Genomic DNA, 17,439 nt, shown 5'->3' with positions numbered 1-17,439 from the left:
TCTCTCACCTTCGCACTCGCCATTCTCTAATCGGCGCAAAAATGACTCCCCTCGCCATTTCTTGAGCCTCTTTCATTTCGTTTGTGTAATTTAATCTTTAAATTTGTATTCTTATCAAATACAACTTTATTTAACAACTTCATCAACGTATTCACAGAACCACCAGGAGCACCAAGAGGACCGCTAGAAGTATCAGGAATGACGAAGACATCCTTCACGATAAAATGGCAGCCCCCTGAGAACGATGGCGGAACGCCAATCACGGAATACATCATTGAAACGAAAGAGGAATCGAAGAAGACCTGGCAGAAGGTTATTAAATTAGATAGAAATTATTCGAACGAAAAAATTTGAAGCATATAGGTACTTACGTCGACCTATTGTTTATAGATCGGCACCACCAAATACGAAGTGACTCACTTCGCCGTAGCAGACTTGAAAACAGATGTACCATACAACTTCAGGATAACAGCGAAGAACAGTGTCGGAACTGGACCTCCTTATGTAGCTGAAGAAGCAATCGCACCGGGCAAACGACTCAGTAAGAATTATATCGTATTATTCATATTATTTAACAATGTTAGTGAATCTTTAAAGCTAATCGCATATGGTAAGTAGTGTCATTCGTGAAATTAAAAAGAATTAATTTCATATGTGTCAGGGATCATTAATAAAATTGAACTTTTGCAATCATCTAATAACACTTTTATCAGCTTAACCGTTTGTAATTTAGTCTTCTCATAAGCTTCTAATCAACATCGCGAGCGACGCTTATTTAATGCTTATGCTTGAACTATCGCTTAGAAATAACAGCACTCACCGAGAGCAACATGTACGCTTTGCTAGGCATATTCCCGCCATCGAAAATAGTTATCAGCAGAAGTAAGTTGAAATTGTGACGTACGTTTTTCTTTTGGTAGCATGTATTTTGACTCTGGTTACACAATTGGATAATTTTCAGCACCACCATCGAGCCCGAAAAATGTACAAGTGACAAATGTTACGAGCAAGAGTGTAACTTTGAGCTGGTCACCACCAACCAGCAATGGCGGCACAGAGCTCACAGGTAAACCGTCAATCATGTATAGCTAAAAATTATGAAACGCGTATATACAGTGGGTGCAAAAAGTATTTAAACAGTAATTGTCGATATTTAAATTGTGATAATTTCTTACAAACAAAGAATAAAACCAAAAACCTGGACTCATTTTAAAGCTTGGAGCAAACCAGTATACATTTTTGTTTAATATATTTTAAGATTTTTCTGTATGAATATGAATTGTTACAATCGAAACACGATGCTAATATCTATCCTCTAAATAGGATACGTTATCGAGAAGAGGCCGCTAATTGGTAAAGGCGCGAGATGGACGAAGATTGTTACTTTGGACGCCACGACACTTCAATATTGCGTTGAGAATTTGAAGGAAAGCGAATTCCTCTTCAGAATCTTTGCAGAGAATAACCAAGGGCTCAGCTTACCAACGAATTCGGAACCGGTTACCTTGAAGACACATGCGAGTAAGTATTTTCACTCAACAGAGAAATTGAAGGATTTTTTGGATGTGTGATAATCAAAAATCGAAATTAAATCATTTTCATAGCTGTGCCATCACCACCAACGGCGCCATTGGAGATCAGGCAGATTGCAGCGAACACAGTGGTGATTTCCTGGGGCAGACCGGAAACCGATGGCGGTGCGCCATTGGAGGGTTACAAAATCGCTATCAGGGACGCAAAGAAGACAATGTGGATGGAGGTCGCCAGGGTGAACGCAGATGTGCAGAAGCTGAACATCAGGGACCTCCAGGAGAATCACATGTACCTGATCAGGATCTACGCGAGGAACGAGATCGGCCTCAGCGAAGCTTTGGAATCTGACGAACCTTTCAACATTGTACCTGTTTCCGGTATGATCTCTCAGTACAATTTTTTCCTTACCTAAATAAACCATTTGCTCGACGAAATACTTTTCTAAAGATGGTTAATCGTTATCTTTTTGATTTTCTCAGAATTGGCAGTGGTCGAGCCAATCGCAGAAGCCACTGAGAAGGGTGAAACCGCATCGGTGAGCTTCAGCACAGAGAACACAAGTTCTTGGCTTCGAGAACACAACATGGACGCCGACATTCATTCTTACGCGAGGGCGAGGCTTCTCCGAAAAGATGAATACTTCTTCCGCATTTGGCATTACGCTAAAAAGCTCTTCGAATAAAAGCATTTCTATGGATTAACGGCGAAGACAGTGGGAAATGATCCCGATTGTTCTTCTTCTTAACGAGGACCACGAAAATTTAAAGCATAAGCGATTACAACGAAAAAGAAACAGGCAACAAAACTCGGCTTCGTTATCAGAAATCTATCAAGAAGTTTCTTCCGATAATCGACGATCATTACCTTTCTTCTTTTACAAATTTTTTACGGCTTCTAACACTTTTGATTTTTGATCTCTCACGTGAACACCGTCATAGAATAATAACCGCGAAAACGTAATGATAAACGATATCGAACCGTTTCTCTTTAGAGTCGAACGTGTAGCGACTAGATTTAATCTAAGAGTCGATACTGGATGGGTGTAGAATCTAGTCAGCGTAGATTATACTTTTTTTCTTCTTCTTCTTTTTTTTTTTTCTTTTTTGTTTCTCTCAACGGACCAAGACTTCCTCGTGCACAAACACACACGGAATCGAAACGAAGAAATCGAAGTACATAGTACTTTTGCTTCTCCAGATAATCAATCACTATTCTTACTTACTAAAATCGTACTTTTGGAAACTCAAATGCGAATCGAAAGAACACTTCGAAACGATTGTCCCCAGGAGAAACCAAGAAACCGTATCCGATTTTTTTTCACGGTGGTTTCTTTCAGAGTATGCAAATCTCTACTTAACCAATGAAAATCTAAAATAACTGATAAACAACATTTCTTTGTAGAAAATATTACGCCATCGTGAAACTTCGGTATACTGTTTCTTCGTTTCTGTAGTCTTTCTTTTTTCGATGAAGCTATCGTTATTAAGCAAATTATTAAGCTCAATTATTAAGTAACGATGAACCCAAGTGTTCTGTCGATCGCACGAATTTCCAAAATGTTAGAAGGAAACGTCCTAACTTCCTCGAGATTCCTTCGTATAGAGAAAATGCAAACCAAGAATCGTCGACTGCGAGTCTATTAAATCCCCGAGACACCAATGATCGAATAATGTGATAATCGATCACTCGTGAAAGAGTATCTTTGTGTAAAGTAATTTAGGAATGATTAAGAATACTTGAACCCCCTACCCGTATCGTCCAACACACCCACGTATCCCGAATCCTTTGTATATGAATTTATATATCGCGAGCGGAAAGCATCGTTCAGTTATTCACCCGAGTTTGCGAGGATTACTTTTAGTATTTATTCGTAATGTATAATGTATATTTAATTGTTACTCGTTACCATTACCGTTGTAATAATTATTTATTAAGCGTCGCTGGTGTTTAATGCCGGCGGCTACGCGACTGGTCAATAAGACTAGATATTATACAAACGAAGCAATGCCACGCGTGGTTGGTGTCGCGAGACGTAACAAAATATAGGTGCATGAACAACAGCAACAATTCACCAACGACGTGTCGCATACTTCGCGTTATATATTGTAAGACATTTTTGCGAATTAAATTATTGCAAATTCAAAGCTCCAGTGATTATTCGTTTAATACCAACGACCTCTCGACTACATCCTTCCTTTTTCAATCCCCTATAGTCCGAATTGTTGTGAATGTAACAAAATTTATGTTACTTGAAAACAGCAAATAATATATTCATCAGATACAAATTAACAATGAATATACAGTTTTAGAAAATTGAATTCACTCTGATGTGGAATAGATGGATGTGGAATACATAATCATAAATGAAATTAATTAATTCGAGAATACATAACATTTATCGGATAGATGAGCCATGATTTGTGAAAAAAATGTCGTATTATAAAACAGTTAGATTTCATTAACTAAAATAAAAACGGCGTAGATGCGCCATTAAAAATTGAATTGAATTTGAAGTTTTACATTTTTGTGAATTATGTATAAAAATATAGATTGTTTTTAAGTTTTTGCATTTACAACTCGAGCACTATGTAAATTAATAAGATAATAACATTTAAAGGTTAAATTTTGTTTATTTTAAATTAGTAATAAATCTATTTATAATTTAAATAGACAATTAAGAAGTAACATTTACCAGAAATCTACATTTCGTAAAAAGGATTCAAATTGAAATATGAGAAGATACAGCCGGAAGTAACCCTTTCGTATCGATATATATCGCGTGCGATACCACATCGAGATATCTCGAAATAACACGATCGAACATACAAGATGGCAGCCCATTAAAGAGTTCATATATGCGTGTAGTTGTTTTGTGCAGTGCTTGTGTAGTTTTATTCTTAACAATAATTTAACAACTTTAATCATGGGGTAAGTCGTACATTTCGATAAACATTATTGCATTGATTTAAAGATTCTTATTTCTGGCGAGCAAAAAAATGTGCGAGATAGTATGTTTACATCGCATATACTTACGTGATCCTCTGTTTATTTTCGGAGTAAATCTCGTACGTTATTAGAAAAAGTCTTCTTTTTCAGCATTATGTAAGACTGATGAATAAATTTAGAATGAAAATATCTGCTTTTCGTGCGGTGCCCTTTACTATCTGTTCGCTGGAAAAAATAACCTAGTTTTTGTGTTTTAGTAACTTGCGAGTCTTGCATAGATACCGCTTAACAGTTATTGGATGAATTGATATAAATACCAAATTATTTGTTTCAAGTTTAAACGAATCGTTATGAATGAAAGAAATACAAATATTAATTTAATATTTGAGACATTTTGTGATTCAGATTAATACGATTTACACTGTTTATATAAATGAAATTTCATATTTGCTTGAAATATGATGACTAATTTAATGGATAGCTATATAATATGTAATTATGAAAATGTATTTCAGTTCGTCAGATCTAGAATGTTTAGATGATAAAAGAGACATTGTTAGCATAGATTCTGAGTCCGATATGTTGAATGACCAAAGAAAAAAGAAAAAGAGAAAACATAAGCACCACAAACATAAGAAAGACAAATTAATTGAAAGAGACGATGGGAAGATTGACAGACAGGACAGGTATGTGTAATATATAATGTATTATTTAATGCGAAGCCACAAGACTATTGAGTGCAACATTTCAGGAAAAGGCACAAGAAACATAAACGACCTAAAAAGGAAAGGGAAGTTGAAAATGGCTCGTTGGATGAAAAATCATCGCGTATAATTCAAAAGGATGTTGGTATAAATGGCAAAGTGAAAAGCTCGTTATTAGAAGTTGTTTCTACCGAAGAAAGCGAAGATGAAAAATTAATAGATTTAGATTCAGATGAGGTGGATTGTACAATTATCGAAGACGATATTGATCTTGAGGAATTAATGAAACAAAAGGTATGATTGTTTGCATTTGGTTTTGATCCTGTATATTTATATATAAATGTAACTATAGAAATCGCTTGCTAACAATAGTCTGTTATTCGTGCAGGAACGGTTGCAAGCATGCCTAGTACAATATCTCTCGGACGAATCTGAAAAGGAGGATAAAGAAGCAGATCAAGAGGAAGTAAAAGCTACTGAAACGCCGGATGTTATACTTGTGGAAGATGACAGTGAAAATGATAATGTACCCCCTAAAAAACGGGCTAGGAGTAAATCTGGTAGCAGAGAACGGAAAAAGATAACAAAACCTGAAAGACGTGTTGTTGTAGATATGAGCAGGGATCGTAGAAGTCGAGAGGAGCATAAAGACAAACGGCGAGACTCTGACAGAAGAAGAGACGAAAAGGTACGTACAAAAGAAGAATTAAGAAGAGATGAAAGCAGAAGGGATGATAGACAAACACGAAAAATAAGTGACAGACATAGGGATGAGTCGTCCCGCAAAGAAGACAGCAACAGAAGGTCAGAAGATAATAAGCGTAAAGAATCTATTAAAAAGGACGAGTCGCGTAAAAGAGAACAAGATAGACGGTACGTTTAATATTAAACTAATTTTCATATTATTCAACAATCTATAATCAGGTGCAATTACAGGGAAGAAGAACGACGACGGGATGCTGCAGATCATCACAATTCCAGATCACGTAACGATTACAAATCACTGGAAAACCGTGAACGACAAAGCAGTCGAGATCGGCACGTGAGTAAGGATAGACACGTTAGCCGTGATCGTCATGTAAGTCGTGATCGACATGTTAGCAGAGATCGTCCGAGCAGCCGTGATCGTCGCAGTCGAGAGAGGCCTTCCAGCAGAGACAGACATAGTCGTGACAAAAGAGATAGCAGAGAGCGTCATGCAAGTCGAGACCGACATAGGGAAGGTCGAAATAGTCGCGACCGAAATGATGTGCGAGATAATCGAAACCGTGAGAGAATCAGAGAACGGTCAAGAAGTACTAGAAGGTCTCGCAGCCCCGGAATTAGGGGTAGATTAGATAGAGATCGAAACGATCGGTACAAGACCTCTAGATCAGTGTCTCGAAGTAGAAGGGACAGAGAAAAGCACCCCAGAGATCATGAAAGAGACAGAGAGAAGAACGGTAAAAGAGAACGTAATGATAAGTACAAAGACTCTTTGTCAGAGGGACTGAAAGTGGAACATTCAGATAGCTCTAGCGAAGAGGATATAAAAGATATTGATATTGAAGAAGAAGAAGACGAGGAGGCAATTATAGAACGTAGGCGGAAACAGAGGGAAGAACTTCTTAAAGTATGTGTATATTTTATACCTTGGGAATCTACCAAAATTTTAAAAATCCTGTATTTTTTGGTTGCACTAGTATGATACCGCTATATGTATAAAAATACCAGTATATGTACTGGTATTTATCAGTAATTTTTTCTGCTTCCCTATGATTATAATCAAATTTATTATAAATTTCAAAGTATTTTTGAACATGGATTTAAAACCAATATAATTTTATTATTGACATTATGTTATCAAATGCCAAAACTGATATGCAGTGCCACTTATTACACTTGTTAGTGTAATATTGGTATCAAAATCATTCCGGTTTTAAGTGCCCGTTTATAACTATATTCCTTTAAGTGTTATTGAACACTACGTAACTCTATGTTATTTCTATACAGAGGTTAGGCGGACCAAATGAAGACTCCAATATGTCTGCCGATATAAACACTGTACCAGCCACCCCACCATCAGAGAGTCAATCAAACGTTTCACAAAAGTCGTTAGAGGTCCCATCTAACAATAATGAATCCACTTCAGAAAGTCACACTCCACCACTGCCCGAAAAGCCAAAGTCGCCACAAATGGTTAAAAAAAGAAAATCTAGATTCGACGACACACCATCGGAGGATATTGAGAAAAATGATGACACAAAATCCATCGATAAACTCAAGCCAGAGGAGAACGCGAAGAAACCAAACGAATGGGATATGTTCGCCGAAGCAGATAATATTGGTGACTTTAGTGTAAGTATCTATAACAAAAGTTTGTAAATGTTTTCACTTGTATCTAAATATCATTACGTTTTACAGAGTCCTACAGTCGAAGGAAAGCGACAAGGTGGCCCAGATAACCCAAGTTTAACAGACAACTGGGATGATGCAGAAGGATATTACCGGTAACATATATTTTTTTTTGTTTTGTTTTTTATATTTCTGTAACAGGGAATGTAGTACATAATTAATTTTGTTTTTAGAGTGCGAGTAGGCGAAACATTAGATTCCCGATACGTTGTCTATGGATATACAGGTCAAGGTGTATTTAGTAATGTTGTAAGGGCTAGAGACAGTGCTAGAGGCAATCTGGACGTGGCTGTAAAAATAATAAGGAATAATGTATTAATGTATGCACAATATTGCATTGTTATGCAACATTATCGATTTACACATTTACATTTTACTTATTGTTTCAGGCATAAAACTGGCCTTAAGGAATTAGAAATTCTTAGAAAACTTAATGACGCGGATCCAGAAGACAGATTCCATTGTTTACGACTTTTTAGGCACTTTTTTCACAAAAATCATTTATGTATGGTTTTTGAACCTTTAGCCATGAATCTAAGAGAAGTACGTTTTCCGTCTATATTTCTACAAAATGAAACATTAGTATACGTAATATAACTGAATTGTGTACGTGTGTGTGTAATTAGGTTTTGAAAAAGTATGGTAAAGACGTTGGTTTACACGTTAAAGCGGTAAGATCGTATACGCAGCAACTTTTCCTTGCTCTGAAGCTATTAAAACGTGCAAACATTCTTCATGCTGACATCAAACCGGATAACATTCTAGTCAGTGAAAGCAAACTAGTATTGAAACTCTGCGATTTCGGCTCTGCATCCCATGCACATGAGAACGACATGACCCCGTATTTAGTATCCAGATTTTATCGTGCGCCTGAAATCAGTAAGTATTGCTCGTCTATAATGCCAAATTAATACGTATATACTCGCTTAATAGACACAAAAACCTCCTTGTTCGCGTCGGGTCTGTTAATCGTAGATTATCCCGAGAATCCCGAAATTTTCTTGCACACCTCTATCAGAGGAACAGGTATTTTGAGAATTACCGCCAGCTATTTATTCTTGAGACTCCAAGATTTGATAGGAATAATTTCGTGGCTATTAAGCGGAGAAAAATCTGTCGAATAAGCGACGACACCTGTATATACAATATTCATTAGACAACTGTTTCAGTCTTTTGACTTCATCTAAAAAATTTTCTTATTTGCTAAAACCCCCTAATATGTTACACCTTCATGCAATTCACAAAATCAAGTGCCAAAACTCAAGAGATTAATTCTTATTTACTTACTACTCGGCATTGAACCAGTTACTAATGGTAATGCAGTAGTGCACATCATACAAAGTGATTGCAAAGAGAGCTGTATTTGATCAAAACAGATAATTTTATGGCGACTAGATTTCGGAGTCGTGCATATAAATAACTATACTGGCTGTTCGACCGTGAGTAAAGGATATTTTGGAGACTGATTCTGCAAGACGAAATAAAGCGACAATCGAAATAATGCGACACTTCAGAATGCAACTTGAACTAGAATTTTGTCATTTTTAATTTTCACCTTATTTTGGGTTGTAAATTCACCTCCTAAAATATCTAGTCAAACACCCTGTATACATTTTTTAAATTGATAGAAGCTGTGTATTTTAGTTTGGGTACACTGATCGAACCCATATTAGGAAGATCTTCGTTTTCTATAGAAATTTCATAACCGTTGCCATGTATTAGACGTTAACAGTACCATTTTCTAGTTCTTGGTATACCATATGATTTCGGCATTGACATGTGGTCTGTGGGATGCACCATATATGAATTGTACACGGGAAAAATAATGTTTTCGGGTAAAACAAACAACCAAATGTTGAAATTCTTCATGGACCTGAAAGGAAAAATGCCTAATAAACTAATTAGGAAGGGCACGTTCAAGAACCAACATTTTGACTCTAACTGCAATTTCCTGTATCATGAAGTTGATAAGGTTACGGAGCGGGTAAGTTGTCTTTCTACTTTTCTTTCCATCCTTGTCCTTTGTAGTGTGGTAAGTGGCTTTTTACAATTATGTAGAGATTAACCGTTGACATTGTAAACCGCGCATGATATATAAAACCGTGAACATTTCTAGGAAAAAGTTGCAGTAATGTCAACATTGCCTGCTACGCGTGACCTTGGTGCCGAGTTAGGTGGGAATTCTTTGCCACCGGAGCAAAGTAGAAAAGTTGGACAACTGAAGGACCTGCTGGAGCGAACATTGATGCTGGATGCCGGAAAGAGAATTACTGTGAACCACGCTCTGGCGCATCCCTTTATACAAGAAAAGATCTAGGTAACCCTGTCCAGGGTCCATCCACATCGGAGAATTCATTAACGTAACTTTACAAAACCTGTTTGAAACGATACCGCTTACGATTCGTTGTATATTATAAAACAAATTAACATAAGGCGGTGTCCCTTTATATAGAATGTGTCTTGTATTCGTTTTAGCAGAAAGAGGCGGTGCAAAATTTCACGATTCACTCTAACTCTCGTCTAAGTGATGCAAAGAGAAACATTTGGAGAATAAACAATATATATATTACAAATACATATATATAAGGGAAAGAAATATTATTTGAAATCAAACGTACATATGATGTTGTACTCTATCAATCTGAACTGTATTATTTAATTAATGATAACTATTGCAGGTCAATAGAGTGCAATATTTTTATATTAAAATTAGAACCACTACAAAATGACGATAAAAATGTTGGAGAGTTCGCTGCTGTATCAAACAACGCATAAAACGAGATACGTTTATACGGATCGGAACAATATAGTATATCAGGCTGTAAAAATCCTCTTTGCCGTGTAAATTCTTCTTTTTCTTTCAAATTCGAGTTTGTTCGCTTAGATATGGTTTATTTCTTTTTCTCTGTGCACAGCACCGATAAAGTATATAGATCAACGATGCTACACTAAGAAGAAGAGGCATGCAGAATTTCATACGTGGTAATCGTATTCTCTTCTGTGGACGATATGAACTGGGAAAAAGTGACCGCCTCTTTCAGCACTGGCCATCGATACTTAGCATAATGGTGGTACATAGTATTTTTCTTTTTCTCAATCTTTCAATTGAAACAAAAAAAAAACAATAAGAAAAGGTAAAGGGAAAAGAAAACGTGCGCGATTTTACAGTTAAACAATATCTCGTATAAATTATTATATTCACAAATCGTTATCGATAATGCGTTTACGTTCACAATGAGATGATTCCGTGTTTGTGAAATTGTAAGACTTTATAAATTTGGTAATCACAACCGATTCACGAACGATTCGTTCTTTTTTTTTTTGTTGGCCTTTAAAATGTGCGCGTGCATGGCATTTTGAAGTCTCTCAGTAAATCAAAGAGACTTGTACTAACAGACAAAAAAAAATACAAATTGTATAGTAAATAGGTTATTTGAAATAAATCGACACATGCTTAACTGAATGAGAAACGAGCCCTGTATTTTATACTTTCAGTCATATTATGACTAATATGAATAATCGCGCGCAGCTCCGTGCATTTAAAGGCACGTGCCGTAGCTATAATATATTAAAAAAAAAAAAATACACAAACAAACTGTACTCCGTTTCGTACCTAGTAACGAGATATAAAATAGGTAGATGACATATGTTTCAGGAAGTGTTGTAAAATAAGTCGCTATGTTAACACTCAGCTACTAATTGACCGTTAGTATCACGGATATTCATTTTCACATCTGACGTTGCATTTATTTAGGTGACAATGTAAAGAAAAATATATGAAAATAATAATGTATATATTTGCACTGAAAAATAGAGGTCTGGAATATTTACCAAACGGATAGTTTTAACACAGCAACGAAAATTATTTAACGCACAATAGTAACAAATAGCGGTCTTATATTTTTGTCATGAAAACTAATGTTTTCGTTTTAACGAACATGCCCATGGCATACATTTCCGCACCCTAGCTTCGTAAATTTTTTCCTTTTTTTTCTTTTACTTAATCGTTGCGTTATTCATTTCTTTTTTTTTAAGTACGATACGGCAGAACGTCAATGCTGTTTGAATGGTTCGTGGTATATATTTTTACATGACAATATTGTACGAGGCTGCTTATGTTTCAGATGAGTCTTCGATTCAAAGCATCGTTAAGTGCGGGCCGACCTATGCGGGCTTTTAACGCCGATCCCGTTGCAAGGTATTCTTGGGGGACTGCCTTATGGGATATTTAGTGTATCCGTTTTTCATTAAAAACGTTGACTGTCTCCGTTACGAGTCAAAGCCTGCATAAATTTGTATTCTATCTCCTTGAAGGCAGAGCAAATTTGTCTCATGCATATGCTAACAGTCGTCGTACATAATACTTCTAGAGAGTCGCAAAGTGATGTCTTGAAAGGATATATATATATATATATATATATAAAAGAATACGTAGTGGAGTTTCATTATTTGATTATTACACTTTACAAAGCATGAGTATCTAGTCTGTTTTTCTAATGTTTGTAAGAGAAAAGGATTTGTGCAATAGAACGTATAAACAAGAACAATTAGATATTAAGGGGGAAATTTCAATATACTAAAATAAAAATTGAATACACCGAAACTTAGATTAGTTTTATAGTTTTCTAATTGGCAATTTGGTAATGTTTCACTTGTAGCCCTCCCCGTAAGGAGGGGAGGCAATGGAAGAGGTGATGAAATCAGTTGATGGAAAGCACTGATGATGACAAAGGAAATGGGGTAGGATCCTCGCAGCAGCTGCTTCACTTATATGTAAAATGAACGACTATCGCAACAGGGATCAGCAAGTGTTTAATTAAATTTGTAACAGCAGGAAGGTTTGTCTTAATATTTCATTGAGATTAATAAAACCGTAAGTATGTGAACAGGTAAGGTACATGTGTGTGAGAATTTTAAACAATTTTAAGCAATTTTAGAAATACCTAAATGCCGCGTATGTACATACATATGTATATACTCAACTATAGGTAACATTGAAGAAAACGTAATACTAATATTTTTGGCCTTCAGTTTTCAGATGACTATAAACAAAATCTTTGAAAACATAGTTTTAATGCGAACAATCAAGTTTTACACGTGAAAAAGTACTATAACGATCGTCACAATAAATTACACGTATGCGTAATGGGATAAATAAATTTATTTCACATTGCGCTTTGATACAGTATTTTATATCTATTAATAAACAAATTACATTTCGGAAGGCTAAATAATCCCTGCCGTCAATGTTAAGCACTTTTATCATCATATACATAATAATTTGTATTAAATTTAGATTTGTTTATATATATCTCTTGAAGATATTACCTCTGTTTCAAACGTTTATGTAAGAAATTAAATATAAGTACACTCTTTAAATATTTATATTTATTGTTTTAATTCAGAAACCTGCAACAATAAACAAACCTTGCGTATTACAATTAAAACGACACGTTACAGAAAGGAAAATTGATGAGATACAAAATGTACATACGTCAGACATGTACATGGTGTGGCGCATATAGTGTCAACAACATTTGAAATGCTTGCGTTGCTTTGATATGTCATCAGTACAATTTTCAGTCACGTTCGGGATAATATTGAACTAATATTTCGGCTAGTGATTGTGCTAATTCCATTGTCGATGCACACAGAGCCCTTCTGCTCATTAAATCAAACGGACCGCCTAAAATCAAAATTGAAGGGGTTGAGAGAAAAAGTAAATTAATTTATATCTTAACGATCATTTTACTTTAAACATTGAATCGTAATAAGGGCAATTACCAGCCGGATCTATGCATACACCACCGGCTTCTCTGACAATGATATCACCAGCTGCAATGTCCCAAGCATGAATGCCAAATTCAAATGATACGTCAGCTCCGCCCATAGCAACCATACACATATTTAAAGCAGCAGAGCCCAAAGCACGTATTCTAGAAATTAAAATATTTTTGAAACTAATAGCTCCTTGTGAATTGTAATTGAATGCATTTTATATAAAATATAATTTAATACATCTTTCATCTAGAAAAATACATTAACGTTATATAAGAAAGGTACAAGAATAAAAAAAGTTGAAAAATATTTTACAGAGTATAAGATGTGAACATGCTTTACCCATGAACTTGTGCAGGAATGTTATTCGCATTTGCCAAAACAACTTTCATTTTCTCAGGATCTCTGCTGGTTCCCATTTCCATCATTACAAGAGCTTTGCGTAATTCTGAAAAAGAAAACATAAATAATGATCTACCGTACGAATTAAATAAATGAAAATTTTGTTGTCAGATTTTGAGGGGACTTTTTTTAATTTTTTTTTTATACATACAAGATTAAATTAATTTACTTAACAATGCCCAACAAAAATTTGTTAAAAATTGTAGTAATTGTAACATAAAAAATCTGGAACGGGCCACTTTGACTGGTAATTCTAACGTTATTAATTTTGTATAAAACAAAGTTGTTACATATATTAATTACCTTTTTCTCCAGATACCCGAATGGGAGCTCCATTCAAAAATGCACCCTGCCCTTTACGAGCTGTGAAAAACTGTTCTAAAATCGGATTGTAAACAACTCCAATTTCTGTAACCTTGTTAATAACTAACGCAATCGATATACAAGTGTGCGGTAAGCTGTGTACGAAGTTCATCGTTCCATCGATCGGATCGATGATCCATGTTGGGGCGTCCGTGAATTCGATTTTCCCACCGAGTGAGCTTTCTTCCTCTCCTATAAATCTAGAAAAATATATTTTGTTGGTATTATTAATATTATCATTACAATAAATCCATATTGTAAAGAATATGTAAATAATAATTATCCTACGAAGTTACATTAACCGTCGAATGACGAAATGTTTAAAACTAAAACGAAAAATGAAGTTTACCTTATTTAAATATTTTTATTAATGAAAGTAATGTAAATATAATAATATTGGACTTAAATGCAACACTTTTACAGCCAATATCACCTACACACGACGTCTGCTGATTACCAGCCTGTATCACAAACAAATTTTGTCTCAACATACCAAATTTTAATTTTTAATATCTCAATATTGTTTATTAACCAAAGTAAATAAATATTATATTTTACAGTTGACAGATGATTCTGATAATCTTTAAGTAACACGCATGTTTTTAAATTTACGAGTCAGTTCAATGTTTCTAGAACTGCTTGGGGATGGAATATTCCACTGAAACATATTGTTCGACCCCACAACGAACTCATAACGAGTGTAAATGTTTCGATGGGCAAGACGAAATTACAGTCTATTTAGATGCTTCAAACATTTTTTGATAAAGTCAATAAATAATTAGATATTTTAAGTGGTAATTTTTATTAACTCACCCTGTATATAAAAACAAACTTTTTTACATACATTGTAAATATTTTTAATGTATATTACGATCTACAAATTTTTCAAGAGTTTTAATAATTGTTAAATACAGTTTTCGCTAGTTTTATATTAAATTTATAAATTAGTACTTTCAGAGAAAATATTTCATGTATGATGTTTTACTGTTTGTAATTTGTAAAACGTGCTCTGAGCTAAAAAATGTAAAATGAGTAACGTACTTGTGGTCGGGAAATTTTGAAGATATGCCCTCCACTAACAATTTCTCGACCTTTTGATCCCATTCAGTAACAAGATCAACTTCGCATGACTTTATCATCGGATCTTGAGGTTGATTGATCTTTTCCCTGACGATCTGCAAATATTTAAATTTAATTCGAACGACTGCATAAACTTAAAGATTTGAAATCTCTATAACATAATTCTTAATGTTTATTACAAATTATCGCACATTTATACAAGTAAAATATAATAAATTGTTTAAAAAATGATTGATTCTTATATCAAATCGGTCACTACGAGTAAGATTATATTTTAGAACGGTTGGAATTAAAAATGATTAATCTATATATTAAATTGATCTCTAAAAATAAGGTTATTCTTAGTAAAATATTCATAAAAATCAAATAATGATTCTATGATCAATCTTTTTACTCTATTACATCATATCTTGATGATGATTGAGTGGTAAATTTTCTTTTTGAAGATTTTAATTTATTTATGGAAAGACAATATAAAACTTCAAATAATACTTAAGCATAATTATACAAGCAAAACAGTATCAAAAAACGAATGCTAATTTTATAACAGATTCTTTCACTCTGTTTCATCGTAGTGTAATAATGATTCAATAGGACCTTCAATTTTTAATTGAAAGATTTTGGTTTATTTTTTCAGGTAGGGAAAACGATAGAAAAATTAGTATAAGTATAATATATATTACAGCATGAGATACACATTTGAACATAAAAATGAATAAAACACATTTCACAATTTTTATTTATTTTATTAAATGTTTATTATGATCAAGATTATAGGTTATAGATATGCCGCTTCGTTTCAGCCTAAAACGCAACGGAGCTGTCATTTCACCTAACTATCTTAGAAGTCGAGGAAGTGCATGTTCACGTGTACACACTAATATCATTATCTATTCTACCACTAAAAAACTAGTCACGTAATAAAAGAAGAGTGACTAATCGCACACCTAACAATTCAAGGTACAAACAATCGTACACATCGATCAATTTAAAATGAACATTGTTACCACGTTGTGTGAAATAATTGTCAAAACAAACGTTCGAATTCATCTCTAGTGTCTAACAATTTTGCACTACAAACTGGCCAGAATAAAAGAACGTAAAACGACCCTGTCGACGGAAACTACAAGGGAACGTGTCCTTTACGTTTGGCACCTTGATTGAAATCCGAAGCAGTAAAATCGATAGACGTGACTCGCTGTTATCCAAGAATAACTCGATGTGCTTTCCATGCGAGATTATCTTATCCGTTTCTCATTGTTGATTTTGTCACAGAAATTTTTACTTACTGAGCCAGCCTCTTTCACCAGCCGAAGTACGGTCATGTAACATTCGTCGATGTTTACCATGATTCGGCGACGCGTTTGAACGGCGGAAAAGGAAATACGATTTCACAGTTTCTCGATGTAATCGTCGCTGACAACAATAACGTGCATCCAATGGTAACGGGTACCGACCAACTGACGTAACATCTCGTCAGCTGGTTTTAAAAAGGCGGTTTCTTCCACCACCAAAATCGCGGATGAAAGCGACAGTGGCGACGCGGTTCACTGAGCCACAAAGTGTACCACAGGTCGCATAACCGTCAAACTGTCGCCATTTTGTCGAAATATAACCTGCATGAGGTGTCCTGACAAACTACATTTTATGTGGTTCAAGCATACGCGGTTGTATAAATAGAGTCCAGTGTGGTTAAAAAAGCTCTCAATTTTAATAAATTATTATCTTCGGAGTTCGATAGACCCTTACAGTTTTATACATACTTGGAAACAATAAAAGTAAGGTTATGTTTGAACGTTTCTTAGCGTACGATAATGTTATTATATTCAGTATTATATTCAGAGAGGAAATGAGAGTGCCCGCGCTCGGGGTTTTAGTGTCCACACTTTTCCTGCATCATCGTTTTAGTCTGGGACAGAACCTGCATCATCTTTTTAGCCCGTATTAGAACCTGCATCATCTTTTAGGCGGGATCAGAGCCTACATAGAATGACATAGAAGAGCCTCTTTTAATATAGAAGTAGCATCCCCTCTGGCATTATTTGGAATCCGCTGCTAACTATACCAGGGACACTAAAATCCTGGACGTGAGAACTCTCATTTCCTCTCTGTTATTATATTCTTTACCATTGTCATTAGATAGTATGTATGTAACAGTAATTTCTGAAAATATAATTGGGAATTTATAAAAAATAACTCTGTCAATTTTGATGTGTAGTGGAAATACATATTCGAAAAG

The 17,439-nt window shown here is 34.9% G+C and overlaps 3 protein-coding genes across 24 annotated transcripts in view; 2 read left to right on the top strand and 1 right to left on the bottom strand.

The window, feature by feature from the left end:
• Nucleotides 1-3,677, top strand: part of Sls (sallimus) — a 197,246-nt gene extending 193,569 nt beyond the window's left edge. For 16 of the 18 annotated variants that reach the window (XM_076790970.1, XM_076790966.1, XM_076790961.1 and 13 more), the window contains 7 exons: nucleotides 158-312; nucleotides 391-541; nucleotides 805-882; nucleotides 962-1,066; nucleotides 1,324-1,521; nucleotides 1,605-1,910; nucleotides 2,013-3,677. In XM_076790970.1, coding sequence (XP_076647085.1) covers nucleotides 158-312; nucleotides 391-541; nucleotides 805-882; nucleotides 962-1,066; nucleotides 1,324-1,521; nucleotides 1,605-1,910; nucleotides 2,013-2,215 — 1,196 coding nt within the window. In that variant the 3' untranslated portion in view covers nucleotides 2,216-3,677. The remainder of the gene's footprint in view (nucleotides 1-157; nucleotides 313-390; nucleotides 542-804; nucleotides 883-961; nucleotides 1,067-1,323; nucleotides 1,522-1,604; nucleotides 1,911-2,012) is intronic. The other 2 variants (XM_076790953.1, XM_076790952.1) reach the window with 1 other exon arrangement.
• Nucleotides 3,678-4,343: 666 nt separating this feature from the next.
• Nucleotides 4,344-12,750, top strand: Prp4k (Pre-mRNA processing factor 4 kinase). Of its 5 annotated transcripts, none has more exons than XM_076790935.1 (16): nucleotides 4,344-4,461; nucleotides 4,995-5,165; nucleotides 5,231-5,477; nucleotides 5,572-6,056; nucleotides 6,120-6,795; nucleotides 7,176-7,520; nucleotides 7,587-7,672; nucleotides 7,751-7,897; nucleotides 7,967-8,120; nucleotides 8,204-8,456; nucleotides 9,323-9,561; nucleotides 9,694-9,894; nucleotides 10,256-10,398; nucleotides 10,493-10,648; nucleotides 11,702-11,775; nucleotides 12,236-12,750. In XM_076790935.1, exons 1-12 carry the CDS (start codon nucleotides 4,457-4,459, stop codon nucleotides 9,892-9,894), a joined length of 3,009 nt encoding a protein of 1,002 aa, XP_076647050.1. In that variant the 5' UTR covers nucleotides 4,344-4,456; the 3' UTR covers nucleotides 10,256-10,398; nucleotides 10,493-10,648; nucleotides 11,702-11,775; nucleotides 12,236-12,750. The 5 variants fall into 5 exon arrangements, with proteins under 5 accessions (XP_076647050.1, XP_076647049.1, XP_076647052.1 ...); XM_076790934.1 differs by having other exon boundaries at nucleotides 10,256-10,418; XM_076790937.1 differs by having other exon boundaries at nucleotides 5,237-5,477; nucleotides 10,256-10,648.
• On the bottom strand, nucleotides 12,721-16,678 carry LOC143355814 (inositol monophosphatase 1). The gene is made up of 7 exons (XM_076790938.1): nucleotides 16,490-16,678; nucleotides 15,162-15,295; nucleotides 14,061-14,320; nucleotides 13,698-13,803; nucleotides 13,362-13,513; nucleotides 13,072-13,263; nucleotides 12,721-12,986 (listed from the first exon to the last, which is right to left on the bottom strand). The coding sequence occupies exons 1-6, from the start codon at nucleotides 16,547-16,549 to the stop codon at nucleotides 13,157-13,159; spliced, it is 819 nt and encodes a 272-aa protein (XP_076647053.1). The 5' UTR covers nucleotides 16,550-16,678; the 3' UTR covers nucleotides 12,721-12,986; nucleotides 13,072-13,156.
• Between the last annotated feature and the right edge of the window lie 761 nt (nucleotides 16,679-17,439).

Source organism: Halictus rubicundus, chromosome 7 (assembly GCF_050948215.1).
Source record: "Halictus rubicundus isolate RS-2024b chromosome 7, iyHalRubi1_principal, whole genome shotgun sequence".
NCBI lineage: Eukaryota > Metazoa > Arthropoda > Insecta > Hymenoptera > Halictidae > Halictus > Halictus rubicundus.
This window is presented reverse-complemented; position numbering and strand designations above follow the sequence as displayed.

Coding starts and splice junctions, on each gene's coding strand:
- Prp4k (XM_076790936.1), top strand. Junction 7,521..7,586: donor ATAATATTGGTGACTTTAGT/GTAAGTATCTAT, acceptor TACGTTTTACAG/AGTCCTACAGTCGAAGGAAA. Junction 8,121..8,203: donor TAGCCATGAATCTAAGAGAA/GTACGTTTTCCG, acceptor GTGTGTAATTAG/GTTTTGAAAAAGTATGGTAA.
- LOC143355814 (XM_076790938.1), bottom strand. CDS start 16,549: ATGGTAAACATCGACGAATGTTACATGACCGTACTTCGGCTGGTGAAA. Junction 13,514..13,697: donor ATTCCTGCACAAGTTCATGG/GTAAAGCATGTT, acceptor TTTAATTTCTAG/AATACGTGCTTTGGGCTCTG. Junction 13,264..13,361: donor TGTATGCATAGATCCGGCTG/GTAATTGCCCTT, acceptor TTTTGATTTTAG/GCGGTCCGTTTGATTTAATG.